The sequence below is a fragment of the Zootoca vivipara genome, chromosome 1, assembly GCF_965207765.1.
Source record: "Zootoca vivipara chromosome 1, rZooViv2.hap1.1, whole genome shotgun sequence".
NCBI lineage: Eukaryota > Metazoa > Chordata > Lepidosauria > Squamata > Lacertidae > Zootoca > Zootoca vivipara.
Window position 1 is genome coordinate 118516940 of NC_142582.1, and position 27215 is coordinate 118544154.

General features: G+C 44.4%; 1 protein-coding gene across 1 annotated transcript in view; it reads left to right on the forward strand.

Annotated features, from left to right (window-relative positions):
• The first annotated feature begins 5574 nt into the window (after nt 1-5574).
• The window catches only part of HHIPL1 (HHIP like 1), a 28720-nt gene continuing 7079 nt past the window's right edge, over nt 5575-27215 (forward strand). Inside the window, exons 1-5 of the mRNA XM_035097096.3 lie at nt 5575-6266; nt 13776-14422; nt 20398-20541; nt 22822-23150; nt 26544-26670. Of these exons, the coding sequence (XP_034952987.1) occupies nt 6003-6266; nt 13776-14422; nt 20398-20541; nt 22822-23150; nt 26544-26670 (1511 nt within the window). The 5' untranslated portion in view covers nt 5575-6002. The remainder of the gene's footprint in view (nt 6267-13775; nt 14423-20397; nt 20542-22821; nt 23151-26543; nt 26671-27215) is intronic.

Below are 27215 nucleotides of genomic sequence, written 5' to 3' on the forward strand. Positions count from 1 at the left end.
GTTGAGGAAGATTGGCAGCAGGCAGGCAGAAGAATGGGGAGGAAGCACCAATGACAAGTGGTTAGGGCAGGAGGAGGTACCTTGCCTGGCAGTACCTCTGATTGATTCTGTCGTTGATTTTCTGCAGTTCACCTCCTCTCCAACTCCTCTGAAGGAGACTCATCTGCAACTGTGTCTGTTTCCTTAGAACAGTAGTTCCTTGTGGGCTCTTTCCTTTGTCTGCTTGAGATGAACGGCTGCTCGAGAGCCAATTAGGAAGTGCTGCTTTAAGAAGATAGACGCAGCTGCTGAGGAGGGTAGATTGGAAAAGGCAGAAGCAGCTTCCCTGACCTGGTTGGGTGCTCTAAATAGAAGGAAGTGTCCCTTTTACTAAGAATTCTAAGAAGTCACAAGACGCCCAGTCACACACTCTGTTTGTGGTCCCAGCATATGACTCTGAAGGCACATGAGGCCACCACCTTGGTAAAAAATAAGCAGCTCTGAGTCTGGACAATGAAATAAATAATAAAATAAATGGACTGTGATTTCAAGATTGGATTACTGCAAAGCACTCTAGCTGGGGCTTCCCTTGTTGTGGAACCTGGAAGCTGCAGTTAGTGGCTGGTGGCTGGCAGGAGTGAGACCCCATGAGCATGCAACACCTCTGCTCAGAGATCTTCACTTACTAGCCCACTTAAGTTCAAGGTGTGTATAAGCTTTAATGGCTTGGGACCAGTTTTCTTGCAGGATCACTTTATTCCACATGTGTTCCCTCAACTGCTTCAGTCTGTGGGCTTGCCACATAATACTCGCTCCACAGCTGTAAGAAATCAGTCTTCTCATATGGCGGCACTGATTTTGTTAAATAAATAAAATAAAGCAAACCTATGCCTTATTAGTTGGAGCTTTCCCCTGTAATGTGCTATGGCACAGTTCACACAGGCAGGGAATAATACATGGGCAGGAATCCCTCTGCAGCTATCTGAAATTCTGCAGAAGACAGGGGATTCCCTCCTAGGGCATCATAGGATGGAGCTACAGGAAAGCACAAATATTCTTGTATAGAGATCTGTATGAACACTTAGACTTCGGCCCTCCAAATGTTTTGGACTACAATTCCCATCATCCCTGACCACTGGTCCTGTTAGCTAGGGATCATGGGAGTTGTAGGCCAAAACATCTGGAGGGCCGCAGTTTGGGGATGCCTGACTTAGATCATCAGGGGGAAATTCAACTTTCTGCACTGAACCACACAGAATATCATAGGCCAGTGACCTGAAAATGGACATTTTCTGCTATTGCCCCTGTACTGAGGACCACTCTTCTTTCCACCATACGTGAAGCAGTAATCTTCAGTTGCTTCAGACATCTTGTGAAGACCTCTCTTTTTTTGCCCAGGCTTTCCCCGGCCCATAAGATAGTGCTTGAATCTCCTGAATTCATCTTTTATTTGTTTTAATATACGTATTAATATATTACTGTTACTTTGGTTTTATGTTGAATTTCCCCCCTAATGATATTCTTTGTCTCAGTATTATATAACCACTTAAGAGATTTTTAAAAATATTGAACTATTTATAAATGCTTTTAAATAATAATAATAAAAAGGTGAGAAATGGCCCTCTTAGGCTCATTTTGAAGTCCTCCAATTGGCAGAAAATGGAGAAAGCAGAAGAGTGGCTCACTTGCACTTTTGCATTCCCCATATTTATACAGTGAACAGCTTTCCCACTTGCGAAACAACTTTACTGAATCCATGAACAGCTGGGATAATCTTGGCTTAAGCCCATTTAGTCTCACCTTCTTCCAACAGGACTGAATCAGCTTTTCCAAATACTTTGTCTTAACAGGTTTGTGGACTCGGGCATTTGCTGCCTACAATAATGTCATTCACCTTTTTTGGAGAACTGTTGTCAAGCCAAAAAGCGTGCGCCGAATCCAAATGTTTCAAAGGCCTCTGTGTTTTTAATTGAGCCATAAGTGCAATTCCAGTTATGGCACTTTCCATCTATGGTTACATACTTGAGGGGAGGCTTTGTGCAGGTTTTAACTTGTTTTTTATTAGCCACATTTCACATTTTGCAACGACTGAAAAATAGCTAAGAAAGCTGCCTGAGGATCCTTGTCTTTCAAAAAAAAGGGGGGGGCTGTAATGGAAACGCCTGTTGCAACACGATTTGTTCCATGCCACTGTGGTTCTTAATGTCAAGACTCCCAGAAATGTTAAAAAATAGAGATATAGACATTTAATAAATATAAATTATTCAAGTTTTCTTGTAAACAGAAAAAGTGAAAGTATACAGAAGCCACACTAGATTTACAACTGGCAAAGGAAACAACAGAGACCAAAAAGCTTTGGAACAGTTTTCACCAACGTCGTGCCCTCTAGAAGTTTTGGACTAATGGCCCCGCCCCCCATCAGCCCCAACTAGCACAAGAAGTGCGGTTGCAGCACAGATTCAATAAAGGAGGGAGATGGACCTGGCACAGCCTGCCTTCCAAAGCTTTTGACAGCTGCCCTAACTCTGTCCCACCACGCATAAGTAAAACATCGTAAAATAAAAGTAGTTCCCTAAGGTGTACTGGGTGGGGTCTCAAATTTCAAGAGTGCTGTGTGCAACGCCAAAATCTGGTGCCCTTCATCTCTCACATTCCATGCTAAATCGTAGTTGTGGTGCCCCTGAGGCTCTGCGCCCAGTGCAACTGAACTGGTCGCACTCCCCTAAACCCACTTCTGGCACACTCTTCCATTTCCTCCCAAGACAAATGGATGCCAAACAGAACCAGAGGAGACTTTTCTGAACACCCTCCTCCAACAGCAACAACTTAAGAAGGTACTTACGTCACTTAAGGGGGAGGAAAAACACATGGAAAAAGGTCAAAGCTGTAGAAATTACAGCAGAAACTCCAGAATTTCAGAGAACTGGCTGCAGAAAAGTTTAGTTTGCATTAGATTTCCTGAGTGGCTTGGCAAGAAAATGCACGTGTCTTCAACTGGCCCTTGGTAGAGAAATAATCTGCTTGCTTTTAGTTACAGGTAGGTAGCCGTGTTGGTCTGAGTCGAAACAAAATAAAAAAATTCCTTCAGTAGCACCTTAAAGACCAACTAAGTTTTTATTTTGGTATGAGCTTTTGTGTGCATGCACACTAAAGCTCATACCAAAATAAAAACTTAGTTGGTCTTTAGGGTGCTACTGAAGGATTTTTTTTATTTTGCTTGCTTTTAGGCATTATTATCCCTCCCCACATTCCAAGGATGATCCCTGCACTGATTTGTTTAGGGGTGTGCAGAGGGAAAGCACCAGAAGAAGAAGAAGGAAGGGGTTGGGATTTATATGCTATGATTTATTTTATTTTACAGTATTTATTAAATCATTTCTACACCGTTGCTCATAAACAATATCACAGTGCTTTGTAACAACCACCCATTAAACTATACTTTAAATTAAATTAAATTAAAATTGCCCAACCATTGTGGATTTTTTTAATGGCCTGCATAATAAGCCTGGCAGAACAGAAAGGTTTTCAGCATAATATAATGTGATATACTACAGCATGTTTAAGCAGAGGATGGGTGAGAATCTGTCATGGGTGCTTTAGCTGAGATTCCTGCATTGACCCTTTCCAACTCTGCAATTCTATGGTTCTATAAGTATGGTATGTAATAAGCATCTATGAATTGCCCTGCTGGATCATGCCAGTGGCCCATATACTACTACAGCATCCTGTTCTCACAGTAGCCAACCAGGTGCCCATAGGAAGTCTGCAAGAAGGCCTGAGTTCAAGAGCCCTCTTCAATGTACAGTATCTGTGGGGTTCCAAACTGGAATTAAAATTGCCGGAAGAAATATCAACAACCTCAGATATGCAGATGACACAACCTTGATGGCAGAAAGCGAGGAGGAATTAAAGAACCTTTTAATGAGGGTGAAAGAGGAGAGCGCAAAATATGGTCTGAAGCTCAACATCAAAAAAACCAAGATCATGGCCACTGGTCCCATCAACTCCTGGCAAATAGAAGGCAAGAAATGGAGGCAGTGAGAGATTTTACTTTCTTGGGCTCCTTGATCACTGCAGATGGTGACAGCAGTCACGAAATTAAAAGACGCCTGCTTCTTGGGAGAAAAGCAATGACAAACCTAGACAGCATCTTAAAAAGCAGAGACATCACCTTGCCTACAAAGGTCCGTATAGTTAAAGCTCTGGTTTTCCCAGTAGTGATGTATGGAAGTGAGAGCTGGACCATAAAGAAGGCTGATCGCCGAAGAATTGATGCTTTTGAATTATGGTGCTGGAGGAGACTCTTGAGAGTCCCATGGACTGCAAGAAGATCAAACCTATCCATTCTTAAGGAAATCAGCCCTGAGTGCTCCCTGGAAGGACAGATCCTGAAGCTGAGGCTCCAATACTTTGGCCACCTCATGAGAAGAGAAGAATCCTTGGAAAAGACCCTGATGTTGGGAAAAATTGAGGGCACTAGGAAAAGGGGACGACAGAGGACAAGATGGTTGGACAGTGTTCTCGAAGCTACGAACATGAGTTTGACCAAACTGCGGGAGGCAGTGGAAGACAGGAGTGCCTGGCGTGCTATGGTCCAAGGGGTCACGAAGAGTCGGACATGACTAAACGACTAAACAACAACAACAACAATCTGTGGGGTTGTGTGTTTGTAAGTTGCTCTGCATTCCCCTGGGCAAGATAAGGTGACTAACAAATTCAATAAAACATCATCATCATCAACAACAACAACAATTCACTCCTGCAGTTTCCATAACTTGGAATTTAGAAGCATACTGCCTCAGACAGTGGAGACAGAACATAGACCTTGTGGCTGGTAGGATAGCCTCCTCATCTTGAATTTGTGCAAGTTGCTGACCATCACGGTTTCTGGTGAGAGCAAGAACAGCATATAATTTGGCAGCTGTGCTGGGTTTAAGGTGGTGCGGGTGGTTCCTCCGCACAGGGCCCCAAGCCAAGAGGACGCAAAATAATAATAAGAAGACGACTTATATTTATATAAGTGCCTACTGAGAAGATATATATATATATTTAAATTGTACCAAGGGCAGTTATTGTGAAAATCAGAACTATTTGAAGGGCGCCATATTTTGACGCCCTATTACCCCAGTCTGTCCCTGTTGCCATGTCTAATATATATACAGGTAGGTAGCCTTGTTGGTCTGAGTGGAAGCAAAATAAAAAAAATTCCTTCAATAGCACCTTAAAGACCAACTAAGTTTTTATTTTGGTATGTGCATGCACACGAAAGCTCATACCAAAATAAAAACTTAGTTGGTCTTTAAGGTGCTACTGAAGGAATATATATTTAGAGTTCTTAAAGGGGGGGAACATTGGGGATGGGAGGATGCTTGGCTTGGTGCCCTTTATTCCAAGCCTGGTGCCTACTACGGTAGTTCCGAGGCTGCGGCCGGCCTTGGTCTCCTCCGCGCCGCTCGCTCCTCCAGGCACGTGTCTCCTTCTCCTCGGCGGGCGCCGCTCCAGCGACTATTTACCCGCCCCGAGCGGGGAGAAGGCGGCGCCTCCGCCCTCCTTCTCAGCTTTTTCTTTTTGGGTCTGAGGCGCTTCTGCGAGCAAAGGGGCGGTCGAGGCGAGCGAAGGCAGGGAGAGCAGGTCCCCTTTGCCCCCTCTGCCCTCGGCGCTGCGTCCGACACAGTCCTCCTCCGAGCGTGCTGAGGGCGCAGCAGGGCAGCGTCCCTTGCCTTCCCTACCTAACCCGAGGAGGCGGCGGCTGTCTCTCGCCTTCCCCGGCTCCCCCTCGGCGAACGGGGCCCTCAGGGCACGGCGGCGGGAGCTGTCGAAGCGCTAAGGCGCACCGCGGCGCGCGCGCTTCACCAGACCCTCGTGAGAGAGCCTGCGTGAGGGCTGCCAGGAGGCGGCCGGGCGCCGAGGGCCATGGCCGGGCGCGAGCCTCGGAGCTGCCGCCGCCGCTTCCTAGCCGCCAGGAGCCCGCGCCTGTCCTGAGCGCAGCAGCAGCAGCAGCAGCAGCGGCGAGGAAGGGAAGCATGGCGCGGGCGTGGCCGCTCCTCCTCGCGCTGCTCTTCCACGCGCTGCCGGGGCTGCTGAGGGGCCACCCGCAGTGCCTGGACTTCAAGCCGCCCTTCAAGCCGCCGCGCCCGCTCCACTTCTGCGTGCAGTACTCGGACTTCGGCTGCTGCGACGCCGAGCGCGACGCCGCCCTGCTGGAGCGCTATTACCGAGTGGCCGAGAACTTCGACCAGGCCGCCTACGCCGCCTGCGCCAGCCACCTGCAGAACCTCTTGTGCCAGGTGAGCCTGGTGGGGCCACACGGCCCGCCCCTTTCTTCCCACCCGCACCCCCCCCCCCAAATCCTAGTGAGAGGGGCCTAGTTAGAGTGTGGGACCTGGGAGACCAGGGTTCAAATCCCCACTCAGCCCTGAAGCTTATTGGGTGACTTATCGGGTCAATCGCTTCCTTTCAGCCTGACCTACCTCACAGGAGTGTTGTGAAGATAAAATGGAGCAGGGGAGAGAACGATGTACAGCTGGGATATAAACCAAGGAAAACATCCACGGTTTTCACCTAGAGCAGCCACACTGGGTTAAATAAATGGACAGTGCTGCCCTGTCTTGTTGGCACCCAGCTGCTGCAGAAAAGGGGATAAAGCAGAATGTCCCACCCAGCCAGGTTTAATCCAAAAGTCCAGGTATCATATGATGAGAAAGACTGCAGCTAAGCTGCAGCTGGAGTCTTCCATCAGTTTCTCAAACTTAGGTCTCCAGCTGTATTTGGACTACAATTCCCATCATCCCTGAGCACAGGGCATGCTGGATGGGGCTGATGGCAGTTGCAGTCTGTCCATGTCTGCAGGGTCACTGGTTCCCCATCCCTGGAGTTGATGGACAAGGCAGCTTTCTATAATCCTTTCATGCACTGCCATGAGGTGCACTGCCAAGGGAATGCAAGGGTTGTCCTGCCTTGTGAAATGGCACTTCCATTAGAAACCCTTCCCCATAAACAGATAGGCCCATCCTTCAGTCTGCATATTTAGGTAGATGGGATAGATGCTCCACTGTCCCATATGTGTTTGCACCCAGTTCATCTTTATGAAGTATAACCTACACTCTGCTTTCACCCAAGAGGTAAATGTCAAGGTTTTCTTCATTGCAGCCAGCTGTGATCCTCCTTACAGGATTTTGCAAACATAGGCTATTCAAGTGATTCCTGCATTCTGTCTGGTTCCGTATTCACCAGCTAGGCTGGTGAAGGGCACAGATGATGTTGCTTCCCTACGGTTAGACATCATATCCCTCTTTGTCCATGCACCTTCTCCAACAAAGTGAATGATCTGAGGGTTCCCCCCCCCCTGTGAGTTAGCCCTACTTTTAGAATCTTCTGAGTAAAATAAGAAGCTATTTGCTCTTCATAATAGCATGCAGCCTCCTTGTCTTGCTTGCAAAACTTGCTGGACCAAACACATGCTGGTACATAGATTAATAATATCAGGACTCTTGTGTGTTCTTAAGCCATGAGCTTTCCTCCAGCACCAGGTGCGTTGGACAGGTCTCAATGAACAGGCTGTATAATTCTCATTTCTACAGGATATGCTTTGTCAAGCGATTCTCTTTGCTTGCTTTGTCCATTCTGTGCTCAGTCCCTCTTCCAGAGGATGGTAACAACACCTGAAAACCCCAATACAGTACATGAAAGGCATTGCAGAGATTTGCTTGATTTTCCATACTTTTCTGAATCTATTCCTGTACCCTTGGCATAGTAGAATGTGTACTAGGTAAGTGTCTGCCAAAAAGAGGAGAGAATACCAACGCCTTGTATATTTTCATTCTAGGCATCTTTTAGCTTCTATTTTATTTCATATCTGCAACATGGCAACTGGTATTGTCCTATTGAGTCACAGAGCTGCATAGTGGAAAGGGACCGAAAGGCTATTTAGAATCATAGAATTGTAGAGATGGAAGGGACCCTGAGTATCATCTAGACCAGGCATCCCCAAACTGCGGCCCTCCAGATGTTTTGGCCTACAACTCCCATGATCCCTAGCTAAGAGGACCAGTGGTCAGGGATGATGGGAATTGTAGTCCAAAACATCTGGAGGGCCGAAGTTTGGGGATGCCTGATCTAGACCAACTCCCTAGAATGCAGGAATATGCAGCTATCCCATCAAACTTGCAACCTTGGTGTTTTCCATACCATGTTCTAACCAACTGAGCTAATCGAACTCTTAGTTTATCCTAGGCAGGAACAAATGATTCAGAAGACATTGTAAATATTTATATTAATTCACAAGGTCTTAACATCATATTTTATTATTTCACAATGAAACAGGAAGAATTTGCTCCAAAGAAGACACGGGCATGTTGGCATATGATTCTGTGTTGGGCACTGGATCTCTCCCTTGTCATTTAGAGAAAGCTAACATGTTGTCTGTACTGGCAGTGAAAGTTGCATAACTTAGGGCATTTCCAGACTGTCACTAGTTTTAAGCGGTATTCAGATCACTGGCTGTGCAATTTGTAATTGTTTGGGAGGTCTTGCCCAGAAAACTCACATCCCTAAAAGTTTGAACTGTTTGCGATAAGGAAAGTGATGGGGAAATGCACCGTAAAGTATGAGATAACCTTTACTTGATGCAATATCTAACCTTTCCACAAACAAATAAGTATGCATGCTCACTAAATACCGTTTAACCTCCCTGCAAACGAATCAGGATGAGCGCTTAATAAATAGGTGGTCTGGAAACACCTTTAAATAGGTGTACAGTCGTACCTTGGTTGTCGAACGGAATCCGTTCCAGAAGTCCCTTCAACTTCTGAAAACCTTCGAAAACCAAGGCGCGGCTTCCGACTGGCTGCAGGAGCTTCCTGCACACAAATGGAAGCCACAGAAGCCACATCGGACATTCGGGTTCCAAAGAACGTTCGCAAACCGGAATACTCACTTCCGGGTTTGCGGCGTTCGGGAGCCAAAATGTTTGGCTGCCAAGACGTTCGTCAGCCAATGTACGACTGTATTTGGGATAAATGGAGGCTAAAAAGAAGCATTTGTTGAAAATGCCAAGGGTTGTGTTCAGTTAAGTCCTACTCAGCATAGACTCCTTGAATGTAATGAACCTAAGATAGCCAAGTCCATTGCCATTAGTGGGTCTACTCTGAGTTGGACTAGCAGGGAATACCTTAGGTGCAAGAGTTGTCAAGTTCTTGCAGAGCATTGCTGATGGAGGGCTTGTGGGAAATTTGCAGTGTGTTTTTGTGGTGTTTAGCTCTGGAGATGAAGGTCATAGGTTACGGCCATTGTTTTGTTCCTCATCTTGTGTGTCAAAAAACTGCATCGTCCACAGCTCTGAAGTCCCATACACGCCACTTTCCGCCATTCGTCGTGCTTATGTTTTTATGCTATAGCAGATGAATAATTTAAAGGGATCCATTAGACTGATTTAGGCCCTGCTTCTCAGACTCGCAGATGGTAATTTGCCTCAAAATGTATTCATTAGTCACATTATTTTGACAAGTGTCTCTGTGTATGAATCTGAATACTCCAAATTCCAGCTCTTCCTATATTTAGTTGTGGTTTATTATATGACATTGTTTCTCTTCCGGGAATAGAAAGAAATGTTGATCACATTGCCATATCTATTCCATCTGCAGTAGTCAAAAGAAACTGTCTATCTGCACTGCTGGCAATAGCCCTCAAATAGATTGTCAAAGCCCTATCTTTTTGCCCCTGTGATATTTTATGTTCCTCGAAGGATGGGGGAATCGAACCTCCTAAAGGGAGTTAAAGGGATTACACTAGTACAGTGGTACCTCGGTTTGCGACCACAATTGGTTCCGGGGAGCTGGTCGCTCGACGAGTTCGTTGCTCCCCGAGGCACGCTTCTGCGCATGCACGCACTGCACAGCTCGCTTCTGCGCATCCGAGCGCCGCGGAACCTGGATGTAAACATTTCCGGGTCCACGGTGGTCGGAAACTGAAGTGGTTGCTCCCCGAGGCGGTCGCAAACCGAGGTACCACTGTACAAAAAAATCTCTGACCCTTCTAGGTTGCAAGCTTTATCTTGCTTTATTAGAGAGTAGAATCATAGAGTTGGAAGATACCCCGAGGATCATCTAGTTCAGGCATAGGCAAAGTCGGCCCTCCAGATGTTTTGAAAGTACAATTCCCATCATCCCTGACCTGTTAGCTGGGGATGATGGGAGTTGTAGTCACAAAACATCTGGAGGTCTGAGTTTGCCTATGCCTGATCTAGTCCAACCCCCCTGCAATGCAGGAATCTCAACTGAAGCATCCATGACAGATGGCCAACCAACCTTTGCTTAAAAACCTCCAAGGTAGGAGAGTCCACAACATCCCGATGGAGCAGGTCCCAATGAACTCAGTGGAAGTCATGGTTAATGCAGTAAATATCTCAGGGCACTGGTTCACATGTGCATGTTCGTCACCTAAATTGATGACCTGCATATGTGTGAATGCCACAGCTAGAGAAGTTTCACATCATTTCAGCCATGTTTCTTTTTCAGTGGAGGCTGTTGATAAATTCAGCTGTGAGTTTACTTTTTTATTTAAGACATTTATATGCCTCTTAATTGTTTGCATTTCCAAGCAGTGTACATAAGAACAATCCACAGAAAACTGGACAATAAAACAAATAAAGGTTTATAATAAAACTGAATGCTACCTTAAAATGCTTGCTAGAACAAGAAAGTCTTTTAAAAAAGTTTTAAACTCTGTTGCCTGTTAGAATTGGCTTTAACTGATGTTGGAGATATCCAGTGAAACCTCGAAAAAAAGCTCAGTAGGGCTTTTTGTATTCAGAAGTCAGTATTTCAAAAGTCAGTATTTCAGAATAGCTTCTTACTGCTTCTCAAGCGTAATGGAAACAAAATAAATGACTGAAAATAGGCAGACAGATGTAAATTTGCATACTGCATACAAATTGCAGAATTTCTGCTTTACTTAGTGAGGAATGTGCTATGTGTAATAATAATAATAATAATAATAATAATAATAATAATAATAATAATAATAATATATTTATAACCTGCCCATCTCTCTCTGTTTACAGGTAGGTAGCCGTGTTGGTCTGGGTCGAAGTAAAATTAAAAAATTCCTTCAGTAGCACCTTAAAGACCAACTAAGTTTTTATTTTGGTATGAGCTTTCGTGTGCATGCACACTTCTTCAGATACCATCTCTCTATGTGTGTGCCCTGCTTTGCACACAACACTAATCCAAACCATGGTTTAGCACAGACAAAGCATAAGCTGTAACCAGCGACTAACTTACAGTCTATAGCAGGCATCCCCAAACTGCGGCCCTCCAGATGTTTTGGCCTACAACTCCCATGATCCCTAGCTAGCAGGACCAGTGGTCGGGGAAGATGGGAATTGTAGTCCAAAACATCTGGAGGGCCGAAGTTTGGGGATGCCTGGTCTATAGTTTGTCTAGGACAGCTAAACCACGAGGAATGAAGTGGCCACTGTCTCCTCTCAGGAGTCTACACATTTGCTCATTTATGCTAAGCCATGGTTTGGCTTAGTGTTATGTGTGAACAAGGTCAGTGTGGTGTGTACATGCAGCAGATAGATTACCCCAGCTAAGAATGCTGGTTTTGAAAGTACGGTAATAGGACATTTGCAATGCTTCTTACCTTGGTTCTGCTTGGCGTGGTAATGCCTTGCATTATTTTTTTTAGCTGTCTTCTTGAAACATGTCTGTAGGTCCTTTTTCTTTTGAGGATTTGTTGTTTGTGTTCCACACACCCTCTAAAACAGGTATCCCCAAACTTCGGCCCTCCAGACGTTTTGGACTACATTTCCCATCTTCCCCGACCACTGGTCCTGTTAGCTAGGGATCATGGGAGTTGTAGGCCAAAACATCTGGAGGGCCGCAGTTGGGGGGTGCCTGCTCTAAAACATACTGACCCTCTGCTTGCCCCCAAATGCGTACCACATTATCCCTGGCATAAGATCTAAGTTGCAAGTTGCTTTGTATCTTCTTTTTCTGCTTGTATCTTATAGTCCTGTCTTAAAGCAAAAACAACGAGGTTCCTCTGCAGACCTACCATTGGATCTGAATAAGTTCGGACAATACATTAAGCACATTCCTGGGTACCAGAGGTGAGAGTTTGCCTCTGGCTGCAAGGAGATCTTGTAGGAACTGGCAATGATCAAACTCCCCAGTGCAGGCAGTTTGGAATTGCTGGCTGAATTGCAACTGAATAAGAGATTTAAGGACATGCTATCTTAGGTTTTTGCTCATAGGAGAAAGTAAAATCAATACAGCTGTTGCCTTAAAAGCCAGACCAGCTCTGTCCTGAAACCAACTGGAAGAAAATACTAGATTATCCCCACATGGCATGGAGATATCCCACTGAATCTTGGTGTACGGTAAAGCAATCATTGAGTCAGTTTCTCTCCAAATGCCTTCAGTTTGTCTCTTTGTGGCTAGACAGATGACTAACATTCTCACATTTTGCTGTGTGCTAAACTCCCCAATTTCAGCTGTAGTTGCAGAAAAATAAAAGCAGCTCAATGCCCACATCTATATCTTTTTGCTTTTGCATGCAGAAATATGAGTTGGTGTGCAGCAAGCCATTCTCTTCCTGAAGTTGCAGCACACTAATAAGACCTTTTTGTTGTTGTTCAACGTACTAACATGTTATAAAATCAACATAGCTGCAGCTTTAGAACATTTAAAGTATCTTGAACTTTGGGATCTTAACAATATTTAAATAATGGTTTTGCTCGTGATCAATAAACTGGTTTCCAAACATCCAAAGCACAGAGCTAATCTTGACATATGAAGCTGTCGTGTACCATTTTGAACCATATAACCCAGTATTGTTTCCAGAAAACATCCCCAATAGCTTCAGGAGAGAAGCTTTAAATTGATGCCAATCAAAGTCCCCCCCCCCTCCCCAGCGTCAATAGCAGCTTGCAGTGGGGAGCAATTTCCTTTGGGATCACACTAGGAGTGGGGGGGGGATAGTTAATCCCCACTTCCTTATGGTCTTGATTGCTTCCCTGCATGGCTGTTAGTTGTGGGGGTGGGGACTCATAGAATCATAAAGTTGGAAGAGACCACAAGGGACATCTAGTCCAACCCCCTGCCAAGCAGGAAACACCATCAAAGCATTCCTGACAGGTGGCTGTCAAGCCTCTGCTTAAAGACCTCCAAAGAAGGAGACTCCACCACACTCCTTGGCAGCAAATTCCACTGTCGAACAGCTCTTACTGTCAGGAAGTTCTTTCTAATGTTTAGGTGGAATCTTCTTTCTTGTAGTTTGAATCCATTGCTTCGTGTCCCCTTCTCTGGAGCAGCAGAAAACAACATTTTACCTTCTTGCATATGGCATCCTCTAATATATTTGAACATGGCTATCATATCACCCCTTAACCTTCTCTTCTCCAGGCTAAACATACCCAGCTCCCTAAGCCGTTCCTCATAAGGCATCATTTCCAGGCCTTTGATCATTTTGGTGACCCTCCTCTGGACACGTTCCAGCTTGTCAGTAACCTTCTAGACACATTAAGGTTGGGTTTCCCCAAACTTGGGTCTCCAGCTGTTTTTGGACTACAGTTCCCATCATCCATAACCACTGGTCCTGCTAGCTAGGGATGATGGGAGTTGTAGTCCCAAAACAACTGGAGACACAAGTTCGGGAAACCCTGTGTTAATGCATTCATGCATTTAATATCACATTTAGTTTGGCTTTTAGTGAGCCAAAGCAGAGTCTCCTATTTGGGCTAATGATGCAATGAATAGAAACAACTGACACGGGGGTTCTGCCTTTACCTGCAGGAATGCTCCCCCTATGCTGCTCACCTGTATGATGCTGAAGACCCTTCCACTCCAGAGAGAACTGTTCCAGGACTGTGCAAAGATTACTGCGTACAAGTGTGGCAAACCTGCAGGGCCATGTTCCGTTACCTTACCCCGGATGAAGAGTTACTGTCCCTGGAAGGCAACATGGCAAAGTTCTGCCATTATTTGTCCCTCGACGACACCGACTACTGCTTCCCCCACCTCCTGGTCAATAACAATCTCAATCAAAACCTTGGGCTAGTGGTTGCTGATTCAGAAGGATGTCTACAGCTGTGCCTAACTGAGGTCGCCAACGGGCTAAGGAATCCAGTGGCCATGGTGCATGCAAACGACGGAACTCACAGATTCTTCATTGCTGAGCAAGTTGGCTTAGTCTGGACCTACCTCCCAGATCGGTCACGGCTTGAAAAACCCTTTCTGAACATCAGTGAAGCTGTACTGACCTCACCTTGGGAAGGAGATGAGAGAGGTTTTCTAGGTATAGTCTTCCATCCTAAATTCAAATTTAATGGTAAAGTGTATGTCTACTATTCAGTTGAAGTGCAGTATGAAGAGAGAATCCGAATCAGTGAGTTCAGAATTTCTCCTGATGACATGAACTCTGTGGACCATGGTTCTGAAAGGTATTGTATGCACCTTTATCTGTCACATTTATTTAAGATGCTGGAGGGCAAACATGCACATCTAAGGATTGCTTTGGCTGTATACACATTAGCGGCTTAAAACACAGCAAGTGCTATTCCTCCCACCCCTGTGTGCTGTGTTTCAAGTCACATGTACATGTTGCTGTACACACTAGGGAGGGAGCAGGGATGTATTCACTCAGTGTACAGTACAGTGGTACCTCAGTTTAAGAACAGTCCGGTTTAAGAACGATTTGGTTTACAAACTCCACAAAACCGGAAATAGTGTCCCGGTTTGAGAACTTTACTTTGGTCTAAGAACGGAATCTGAATAGTGGAAGGGCACCAGCGGATTAAGTTCATAAACCAAGGTACCACTGTACATATTCGGTTTCCCCAGGCTCGCAACCCCCCAGAACTCCTATTCATTGAAGCTGTCATCTGGGCACGAGCGATGGCTGTTTCAAATGTACACTTCTCAGCTTAACCGCAGTTTCCATTTTCAAATCAGATGGAAACTGGTTAGAAGAAAAATGCATTAAAAAAGCAGTCGTTTTCAAGAAAATGCAGGCTAGATATGGATTGTAGGTAAAAATCAAGTGAACATGGCTTTGAACGCCGGTTGTGGAAGCGCATTAGAGTCAGAGCAAATGGCAATGTGTACACAGTCTTAATAGCAACACATTCTGTTACCTGCATCTCAGCATGTTTCCATCACAGACAGAAAGCTAAAGTCCGATGCATGTGTAGACCAAGCCACCCAGAGTAGGAAAGTGTGAAAAAGTGATGTATAGACAAAATGCAGCTTGCGTTTCCAATGCTTCCTGGCTGCTTCTGGAATACGCTGCTCCCCCAGTCTGAGGAGCCCCATAAACTTAAAAAGGTAAAATGGTTTTTCTGAAGATCCCTTCATTGGCCATTGCCACAACTGAAGATGGACATTGGCTAAGACTGACATGAGTCAGAGAGCCAAGAAAATGTAGTGGCTCACTAGATTCTACTACACTAGATTCCATACTAGAGTCTGCAAATGAGTGTTCCCTCCTGGGGATTTTCATTTTCTGCAGCATGTGGTTCAGCTGGCTTGGTTTCAGACATCTGGGTGTGTTTACTAAACTGTTCTGTGTCTACAGACACCTATGGCTCCAGTGCACTTTGCTTTTGGCACGCAATGCTTTGGATAATGACTGTTTAGCTGAAGAAGAATTAATATGGAGCGGCTCAGTGGCTTTGTCCTAGATCAGGGATGGGGAACCTGTGACCCTCCAGCTGGTCAACTCCTCTATCAGCCCCAGAAAGCATGGCCTGTGGTCAAGGATGATGGGAACTGTAGTCCAACATCTGGAGGGCAACAGGCCACCCATCCCTGGTCAAGATGACTTGCATTCCCTTTATAGCCTTAAGATTACATGAACAGAAACAAATCATGCTTTAAGTGTTCTCAAGGGGCCGAAAAGTTTTGCAGAGCTGTTCATAGGAAATAATATTTAGAATTCAGATAGATCCCCTTCAGTTTTAGCCTCCAACTGAACGATGTTCTTGTTGCGTTGCACATTGGCATGCATTGCTCATTGGCCTGTGCTTCTCAGTTCCCTTCTTCACCGCGCATTTGCACTGATGTTTGCTGCAATTCCCACTTAGTTTGCGAAGAGCAAAGTTGCTGCTCAAAAGGCAGGGGTGATATCATTGTGATGTATGCGTGAGAACTCAAGTATGTTTTATTTCCTCCCATGACTTTGCTGCCAGGACTCGAGCCCACTGTGGTGATTAACTCCAGTGACCTGAGGGGCGTTAGGTCTGTTCTGTCTGTGCTTCATGACCCTGCCTGCCTAATGGAAGGGACTGCAAGGGAAGCCATCCACACCTGCCCAGGGCACCTCTTTGCACCAGTAGGACAGGACAGTTGACACTCCCGACCCTCCTAAAATCTTCCTGGTCTGGTTTGCTCACCAATATAAGATTCTCTTGTTGGTTTAGGGCTACCTTTGTCAGAACAAAATAGGGAGAGGCAAGCCTCTGACTCCCGCTAGGGCTGCATGGCAAATATATTGGTTTGGATGCTAAGATAAGTTGATAAAATTCATGCAAGGAAATATTCCCACAACGTATTTCCCCCTGCAACCACCTGAGCCCTGCAAAAGCCTCTTGGTTTGTAGGGTGGGGGGGCAGGGTTTTTGTTCAGCCAGAACCTCCGGCACTTTTTAGGTGGACGCCATTGCCATTCTAAGAGAACGAGGGAGGTGTTCATGGTGAGTTCCGCGACCTCTTTTTCTGGAAAAATAGCACTGGTGGGGAGGTGTCTACCTGAGGGAGGTAAAGGTAAAAGGTGGCGCTGTGGTCTAAACCACTGAGCCTCTTGGGCTTGCTGTTCAGAAGGTCGGGGGTTCGATTCCCCGCGACGGGGTGAGCTCTCCTTGCTCTGTCCCAGCTCCTGCCAGCCTAGCAGTTTGAAAGCATGCCAGTGCAAGTAGATAAATAGGTACCACTGCGGCAGGAAGGTAAACGGCATTTCCGTGCGCTCTGGTTTCCCTCATAGTGTTCCATTAAGCCAGAAGCGGTTTAGTCATGCTGGCCACATAACCCAGAAAGCTGTCTGTGCACAAACGCCAGCTCCCTCGGCCTGAAGTGAGATGAGTGCCACAACCCCATAGTTGTCTTTGACTGGACTTAACTGTCCAGGGGTCCTTTACCTTTTTTACCTGAGGGAGGTATGGAAGGGTTGCTGGTCAAGGTTGGAATCGCCAACCTATAGTGGCAGAAAGGACGTTTTCCTTTCTAGTGTCTCCGGCTATATGTTCTGAAACCATATGCTATCAGTGCTCCCAGCTACGTATGTGACACCACAGATTTTCTGAGGAAAATACAATCTTTGAACAATCTTCCTAACAATACTATACTAGCCACTATGGATGTGGAATCTCTATATACCAACATCCCACACAATAATGGTTTACAAGCCATAAGGAACACCATTTCAGATAAAACCACAGCGGACTTTGCTACCAAACTCTGCCACTTTGTCCTTACCCACAACCACTTCAAATTTGGTGATGACCTGTTCCTCCAGACCAGCGGCACAGCCATGGGCACCCGCATGGCCCCACAGTATGCCAACATCTTCATGGCAGATTTAGAACAACGTTTCCTAAACTCCTACCCACTCAAACCTCTCTTGTACCTGCGATACATTGACGATATTTTTATTATCTGGACACATGGACAACAGACCCTGGAAACCTTCCACCAGACTTTCAATGACTTTCACCCCACCATCAACCTAACAATGAACCAATCCATGCAAGAAATACATTTTTTGGACACTACTATAAAAATACAGGATGGACGTATAGACACCACCTTATACAGAAAACCAACTGACTGACAAACATATCTACATGCCTCTAGCTACCATCCCAAACATACCAAACAATCCATCGTATACAGCCAGGCCCTACGTTACAACCGCATCTGTTCCAACTCTACAGACAGAGAATCTCACCTAAGAGATCTACAGCAAACCTTTTTAGAACTAAAATATCCACCTGATGAAGTTAAACAACAGATCAACAGAGCCAGACTGATACCTAGAGAGAACCTGCTGCAAGACAGACCCAAAAAAGAAAATAACAGAACACCACTAGGCATCACATACAGCTCCCAAGTTAAAACAGTACAACGCATCATCAGAGATCTACAGCCTCTCCTGGACAATGACAGCTCCCTTTCTCAAGCTCTGGGAGGAAGACCTTTCATTGCCTACAGACAGCCACCCAATCTTAAACAACTCCTCACCCACAATAATACAACCACCAGACTTAACATGGACACTGGTACCAGAGCCTGCAATAAACCCAGATGCCAACTTTGCTGCCACATACACCCGGACAACACCATTACTGGCCCCAACAACATACCATCTCAGGACTATTTAATTGCTCATCTTCTAACATTGTGTATGCCATCAAATGCCAACAGTGCCCTTCAGCTCTCTATATTGGACAAACAGGCCAAACCCTACGCCAAAGGATAAATGGACATAAATCTGACATCAGGAACCAGAAGACAGAAAAACCAGTAGGAGAACACTTCAATCTCCCAGGACATTCTATACAAGATCTCAAAGTAGCTGTCTTACTACAAAAGAATTTCAGAAATAGACTGGAAAGAGAAGTTGCTGAATTACAACTTATCACCAAGCTGAAAACCATGGAGGGACCTGGTTTGAACAGAGACACTGGATTCTTATCTCATTATACATGATAAAGCGATCTTCAGCCATCTCATTGTCTCAACCCTTGCTTTTTCATGCAAAACCATTTGCAGTCGTTTTCGGTCATCAACAGCTATCAGTCAGTCAATCACCCACTTCCACCACCCTTCTGAGTGATACCCCCTCCCCTCCCCACCCCCTCCCCACCCCTTCTCTACATAAGCGCCTGGGGACTCCTATTTCAGCGTATCTGAAGAAGTGTGCATGCACACGAAAGCTTATACCAAAATAAAAACTTAGTTGGTCTTTAAGGTGCTACTGAAGGAATTTTTTTATTTTACTTCCTTTCTAGTGGATAGGGCAGTGGGGCGTAATTACAAGCCTTATGCTCTTAAGGTCAAACAGTAGGACAACAACACCCTCAACAGAAAACAGGAGATGTTGGACAATGGGGTCAGCTGGCCTGGAGCAGGGGTGTGGCATAGCTAGGTAAGTAGCAACAGACCAGGTTTCCTTAGGTTGAACAGGAAACGGTGATGTGCAACTGTGGCTGTTTATTAGCATGTCTTTGGAAAGCAAGTAGGAAAATAATAACGCCAGGTGACCTTCATTTTGTTTTTCATTGAACCGTCTGGGCTCTTGGAACACAGGAGAACAGTTCCAGCTGGACTGCCTTTTGTTTGGTTGTACTTTGGGCGTCTCCAGACATTTAGCCCAACGTGAGGTCATCATGACAAAACAGCAGCGAGGAAGGGTGAAAAGCAACATCAGCCCACTTTAATCACTGCAGGTAGAAGTAGGTCTTAAGTGGATTTGTGTCTTGGCCAGCAATTTTTTTCCTTCAAAATTTTGTGTGTGAGTGTGTGTGCCTGTGGGTGGGCAGACAGAATGAGAGGGGACATGATAACAAAATGTTAAGATGGCACATGGGATGGAGAAACTAGAGAGAGATACCGTAAGTTTTCCTTTCTGTTGTAATACTAGAACTCAGGGTCATCCAGTGAGGCTGACTGTTGGGAAGATTCAGAACAGACAAAGGAAGTACTTCTTCAGTCAGCGCATAGTTAAATTATGATTCTATGGATGACTTTAAAAGAGGATTAGACAGATTTCGTGAACGAGAAGGCTATCAGTAGCTACTACCCTTGAGGACTGTGTTCCTCCTCTGCTATCAGAGGCAGTTCGTCTCTTGAGTACTGGCTTTTGGTTACCGTAAGCAAGGAGAGTATTGCTTATGTCCTGATTGTGGGCTTCCAAGAATGCATCTGGTCAGCCACAGTGAGAACAGGATACTGGACTAGATGGGCTTTTGGCCTGATCCAGCAAGACTCTACTTATGTCCTTAAAGACCACAATGGGTACTCTCACTCTCAATGTTAGCATAAGTATCGTGTCCAGATCAAGGGAAGTAATAGCACCACTCTATTCTGCTTTGGTCAGACTACATCTGGAGTACTGTGTTTAAGAAGAGGGTGGGAACTACAGAAAGATAGAAAGAGTAAAATGACTTTTGGCTCTATGTCCTGCAACTACATATAATATTCATTCCTTAAATTTCAACCATTATATCTTCTATAAGCCAGTATTTTATTTTTCAGTCTTCAAATCCCGATATTACAACTCCATTTTCTGTTTCACACACACAAAAAGTCCATAACAAATTTCCAATCCTTAACAAATGTCAACAGGCTTCGCTTTGTTATATTGTTCATCTGTATTGCTAATATTTTGCCCCTAGCATTATTTCTTTCTCTTTTCTCCGCAGGGTAATTCTCGAGATAGATGAACCAGCTTCCAATCATAATGGAGGCGAGTTGTTGTTTGGAGATGATGGTTATCTTTATATCTTCACTGGAGATGGGGGAATGGCCGGTGATCCTTTTGGGTCGTTTGGAAATGCTCAAAACAAGTAGGAATCTGACAGACATGTTCTTTTTGGGAATGGAGCAGGCAGGCTGCACTCTGTTGATTTTATGTAGAAGTCAGATTAGGTTCAGCAGTAGTACATACTTTTATTGCTTTTCTTGTCCTCAGGTTGCATGCTGGGCTACTCAGTGCAATAATGCAACCTTCCTCAACCTGATGCCCTCTGGATGGTCTGGACTACAACTCCTATCATCCCTGACCAGCAGACTGGGGCTGATGGGAGTTGTAGTCCAGAACATCCAGAGGGCATCAGTTTGGAGAAGGCTGGCATAATGGCATGCTCTTATGTAGCAGATTTTGTGTGTTTTGTGATCTGGCAAATTTCTGCCTAATTTGCCAACTTTTGTACAATTAGTGCAAAAAAGGTACCTTTGGTTCCAAATGCAAAAGCACTAGCTATTTGCCAGTATTTGTCACCAGCAACCTAAGTCTCCCGCTGAAAAATGTGGGAACAGCGTAGAAGCAACTTTCGGGGCCACTCTGACCATGTGTGGGCACCGGAAATAGGGCAGAGCGGCACTGGAAGTCGCTTCTACGCATGCCCGGCAGCCATCTTGGTGGTGGCCGCATGGCAGCGGCCATCTTGGTGACAGCTGCCGCCATGCAGCCGCCATCAAGATGGCTGCCGGGCATGCGTAGAAGTGACTTCCGGTGCCGCTCTGCCCTATTTCTGGTGCCCACACATGGAAAGAGCGGCACCCAAAATGGAGGCTCCCTGGTGGGTAGGAAATCCAGGGGATTTCCGGGATTTTTCTTCTACATTCGGGAGAACAGCGGGAAACGGATTAAAATCTGGCGGTTTCCCGTGAAAAACGGGATATTTGGCAGCTATGCACATATGGAGAAATGTACCTTCGTTATTTTTAAATTTCCAACACAAATTTGACATTTTTTGTTATATTTTTGCAAGTCTTGTAGGAGTTAAATACCATCTATACATCATTTTCATATAGTTCTCCTTTAATGAACAGCATGCGGTAAATCTTAAATCAACCTTCCATAACTTTTCCCATGCCTCAAATTGTATATTATGCCCCACATATTTTGCCCGATGTATCATTACCGATTTCACTTCTTCATCTTTTGTCTCCCACCCCAACAACATTTTATATACTTTTGATAGAACCTTTTCATTACTTTCCAACAGATCTTTTTGTAATCTTGAGATTTCTTTCTCAAAACCCATTCCCCCCCAATTTAAATATATCATTTAGCTGGTGATATTGGAAATAATCAGTAAACAAATGATTTATATTTTCATACTTCTTCAATTTCAACTGATTTCCCTCCTCTTTCAGCAACTCTCTATAAGTTAACCAACCTCTTTCCATATTTAATTTTTTGACTGCTAACACTTCTAGTGGTGATATCCACCACAGGGTCTTATTTTCCAATAAATTCTTATATTTGTCCCATATATGATATAATGATTTTCTTATAATATGATCCAAAAAGTTGAATTTACTGTTGTCCAGAACTGAGCTTGCTTTTCTGGTAGCTTGAGACCCACTTCAGTCAGTAGCCAAGGAAGATTTTAAAGAAATCATTAAAGCCACTAGTTTAAATATGTCACACAGATCACCGCAGAAGGGCATATCCTTGGGAAGCATTCTCAATAGTCCCTTTGAAATAAGATGGTCTTGCTCCAAGTTCTGGTGTGTGAATGTCCAGAATAAACACTCTCAGCTTGGTAGTCTCACTAGAAAGCCCAGTGATGGCACGGACTGAGCAAAATGAGTGATGCCCTTTTGCCAGTCATTATCCCAATTTTTAGGGTTTCTGCGAGGAAGAATACATTCCAAACCACCTATTATTTACATAAGCAGAAGGGTTTAACAATATTTTTTTCACCTGGTATGACTTGTGAGGAAGAAAGACATGCATGCTTATTAATTCAGCTTTCCAGTGAACTTAGTAGAAAACTTGGGCAAGTAGCAGAACACATTAAAATACATTCAGGAAGCACACAATTCAAATGGGATCAAAACAGACAAAAACACAGTCAGCTGAAAATACATTTGCAGCCCATCTTAGAGACCAGCCATTGCTTAATGAAACGCTTGATTCATTTACCAAATCACTTCTGGTTATTTAATATGCCATAGCACACCCGTGCAAAATATTCAAAAACATCCGTTTGAACTCCTAATAAAATTGATATATGCACTCTTAGTCTCCTTGCTGCTGTGTTCATGTATTGCAATAATCTAATGGAAGGGAAAGTTTTAACAGAATGTTATTTCGGTGTTTTGCCCTTTGACAGGTCAACGCTGTTAGGCAAAGTCCTCCGGATCAATGTGGACAACAATGACCACGGTCCTCTTTATAGAATCCCTCCGGACAATCCTTTCATTAACGAGCCAAAAGCCCGGCCAGAAGTCTATGCTTATGGGGTGAGGAATATGTGGCGCTGCTCTTTCGACAGAGGTGACCCCTACACAAAGGAAGGGAAAAGCCGGCTTTTCTGTGGTGACGTGGGGCAGAATAAATTCGAAGAAATCGACATAGTAGAGAAAGGGAAAAATTATGGCTGGAGAGCAAGAGAAGGGTTTAGCTGCTACGACAAAAAGCTTTGCACCAATTCCTCATTAGGTGATTATGGCTTTTGAGTAATTGAATTGGACGGTGAATTGCTTTGATGATTTTTTGGCAATTTGTATTGCCTGTTTGGAAGCACACATTTTGGGCTCATGACGCATCATTCTTCATGCAACTAGATCACCAGCCCGTGTGTGTGTGTGTGTGTGTGTGTGTGTGTGTGTGTGAGTGTGTGTGTGTGTGACGCTCCCGGGGTATAAAAGTATAAAGAGGATGGAGATGTCACAAACCTTTGGTATTGTTATTGTTATTATTTCAATTTATATACTGGTCTTTATCAAAAGATCCCAGGGTGGTGAACAACACTAAAAACACATTACAGAACATCAATGATAAAAAAACCTAATAAAAAGCATACTGGCAGACAGCCTTATAATAAAATAGTCAGTATAATAACAGTCCCCTCCCCCACATTTTCACAGGCCATAGATTAATTAACAGCCATAGACCTGGGTAAAGAGGAATGTTTTTACCTGATGCCTAAAGACATGTAATGATGGTGCCAAGACAGTCTCATGGGGAGAGCAGTTCACAATCGGAGCCACCACAGAAAAGGTCCATTCTCTTGTTGCCACCCTTTGAACTTCTCTGGGATGGGGGGCATAGAGAAGGGTGTCAGATGACAAGCAGGGGGACTGGGTCAGTTATTATGGGAAGAGGCGGACCTTAAGGAATTGAGGTGTTGAGCTGTTTAAGGCTTTACAGGTCAAAACCAGCCTTTAGAATTGGGCCTGGAAACTAACCAGCAGCCGGTGCAGTTGTGCCAGGATTGGTGTTATATGCTCAGACTGTCTTGTTCTGGTGAGCAATCTGGCCACTGGTAGGCTGTGTTCAGGCTTGAAGAGTCACAAGCCGCAGACTTAGCTTCAGACTTTCCAGTCACAATTTCAGGCCAGGAGGATAGGAACTGAATTGCAGAATGTGCTGAAGCAGACTTGCTGCTCTTCAGATTATACAGCAAGTGAGAAGTGGGAAAGGAATCTGAGCTGCTGTTCCATTGCTGCTGTTCCGCTTCTTAGCCAGCTATGTTGCTAATGATGCCCCAGTGTGCCAGTTTTTCAGAGTGGTTGCATTATGGATTCGACAAATATGTGGAAAAGACAATTTTAGCTCTGCTATCCAGACTATTACTTAATGAAAATCCCACAGAGGCATACATATTACCGGCTTCTGTGTTCTGTTTTTTCCTTAGGAAATGCTTTTTTTTTTTTTTTAAAAAACCACCATAAGGGATAAATATGTGAGAGTTCCAAGCCTAAACCTACGTATTTGGAAGTAAGCCTTGTTGATGTCACTGGAACTTGATTCCAGAATACTTACAATCACAGTCTAGCTAGAGCAATAAAAACCTAGTTTCTAAACTATTAATCCCATGCACAGATTAGTCATTCTTTTTGTTGTTTTTAAAAATGCTACCTTGTCTTTTATAAAATTCCATCACTGCTGCTTAAAAACAAGCCAGTTTCTTAAATTTTGAGCCAGGTCAGTAGAGAAAGGTTGTGAAATCTAGACTTCAGATCAGATGGCCAGCATGCAAGTCTAGACTTCAGACTGGAGGGTCATCTGAACTAAATTGGCTAACTAGCATACCTGTCAAGTTCCTGCTGGAAAAATAAGGGATCGGCAGACCGGAAGTCGCGCTGCCGCCATTTTGGAACTGGGCAGAGCAGCATTGAAAGTCACTTCTGAGCATGCTCTGCCCAGTTCCAAAATGGCTGCCGTGCCCGAAATCACTTCTGCGCATGTCCAGAGACTCCAGACATGTGCAGTAGGAGCCTCCCCCGGCCGGTAAGTAATCCAGGAAAAAAAAAATCCGTTTTTCCAGCTGGGAACGGCTGGAAAAACGGAGGTTTCCCGGGGAATACGGGAGACTTGGCAGCTATGCTAACTAGATCTGAGCAAAAGGGATGAATGTCAGCACGGGTCTGTATCCCGATGACTGACACTCATAAACAGTATTGCAGTTTGCTTCTCCTTTTAATTGTCGCCAGATTGAAATAATAAATCAGATGGTGCTATAAGTGAATAAGCCATTACGAGCTCAGACATCATGCGCATTTAGGCTGGTATTCTTTCATCAGGTCATCCTCCCATTCTTGTTAGAGGAAGCCGAGTGATCCAACAGGGGGTGTCCTTCCCCTGTGAAAAATTGTTTGTAGACACTGCTGTGACTTATTTATAGAAGCCAAGAGGTCTGGGGAAACTTCAAATTTGTGTGCGCATCCATTTATAATACAGGGAACTCCCGGTTAGGCGCGTCTGAACGCCACGTGATTGTGCACAAGCGCATGGTGCTGAATCTGGAAGTAGACACCAAAATGTCACAAAGACATCTTGGAAAGGCGCAGGCTTTCACATGCTCTGCTGCTGCAATGGAGGGAGGGGTCCGGAACGGAAGTCCTGCACAAAACGAGGACTGGCTGTAGCTCGTAAATTTTGCTATGGTGTATTCGTAAAGGTTGCAGCAGAGCCTCAAAACCAGCTCCCACGCACTGCCTTAGAAATGTTTATGGCTTGTGCCTGGACTGTAGCTCAGTGGCAAAGGCTGGGACTTTACTCTGCTTCCAGTCTGTGGACTATATTGAACTAGATGGACTTACCCTGGTTCAGGATATGGCAGGTTCCTATGTTCCTGCTCATGCTAGGAACATCCAGAGCTACAATAAGCAGACAATGCAGCATCATTTAGAGGGACTTTTAAGTGCTACAATAAACTGGATTTTCAGTTAAGCCATGTTGTATTTGAGGAATAAAGCCCTGATATTTCTGCTGGTAGAGGAGCCCTGTAAATGCTGTGGTCTTTGGAAGAAGGTTCTTTAAAATATACCTCTTCTACTCAGTGCTTGAAATTCCCATTGTTCTAGGATCATTTTGCGACAGGGAATTTCATTATCGCGAATGGTTTCTGAGCTCTGCGCCTAAGATTTCAGACTTAAAACTGCAGGTTGGAAGGAAAGGAGGACCTTTTTCTACCTCCCCACTTCCAGCTACTCCCTGAAGATTGGAGAAAAGACCCCCTTAAGAATATTAGGGGCGGACAGGGGAAGGACTAGTCCATGTGAAAAATGAACATAATATTTTAGCTGCAGTTCATTCATTTTCAGCTTTGTATTCTTGTTATATTAAATAAGTGAGCCTAGATATTCCATTGTTGTGCCCTTAATCTAGGTTTAAGGTGCCATTTAGATCCTAGGTTTCACATCTCAGTTTCTAACTCTGTTTCTACTCTATGGGGGTTTAAAACAAAGCAGGCTATAGAATTAAAAAAAACCCAGAATTCAGCATGACTCTTTCCAGCCTCCAGTGAACCCTGATATATGAATGATTATACAATGGCTGATTTGCATCCTCCAGGCATGATAATTTTCTCTTTTCCCCACTCTGCAGATGATGTTCTGCCTATATATGCTTATCCACACAAAATGGGGAAGTCTGTGACAGGAGGCTATGTCTATCGGGGTTGTGAGTCTCCAAACCTTAATGGGGTGTACATATTTGGAGATTTTATGAGCGGGTAAGTGACAAGCAGAGCAGCCATCAGGTGAGCAATAAACAACGCCAGCTGGAATCGGAGATGAGAGGGTCTGTCAGTTTCATATATCCTAGTTTCCTCATTTCCCCCGCCCCCCATCTTAAATTTAGTTCTCTACATTTTGCAGCAATTTTATTTTACTTATTTTTTTAAAAGAACATCCTCATGAAAGTCCACCAGCATTTAATGTGAAATTCTCCTAATAAGCACATTTTAATGCACACCTCCCCTTAATTTATGCATTTTTTTTGTAAACATTGTTGGCTGGAGAAATGCATTTGAAAATTCAGGTCAGCATGAATTTTGAAGGATAACTGTTTTCGCTTTACATTATTGTTTCAGAAAGCACCAATGCATACCGAATGAAATTCCTCCTCTTGGAATTTTCAAGTATGAGATGTAAAAACCTATCGCACTGTAAACACTTACCGATCTGCCAATGATTGCTTAGCATTCAGCCACTAATACATTATCACAACTGACTCGTGTATCCCATTATCCTATGTTTTTATTTTCGTATGAACGTT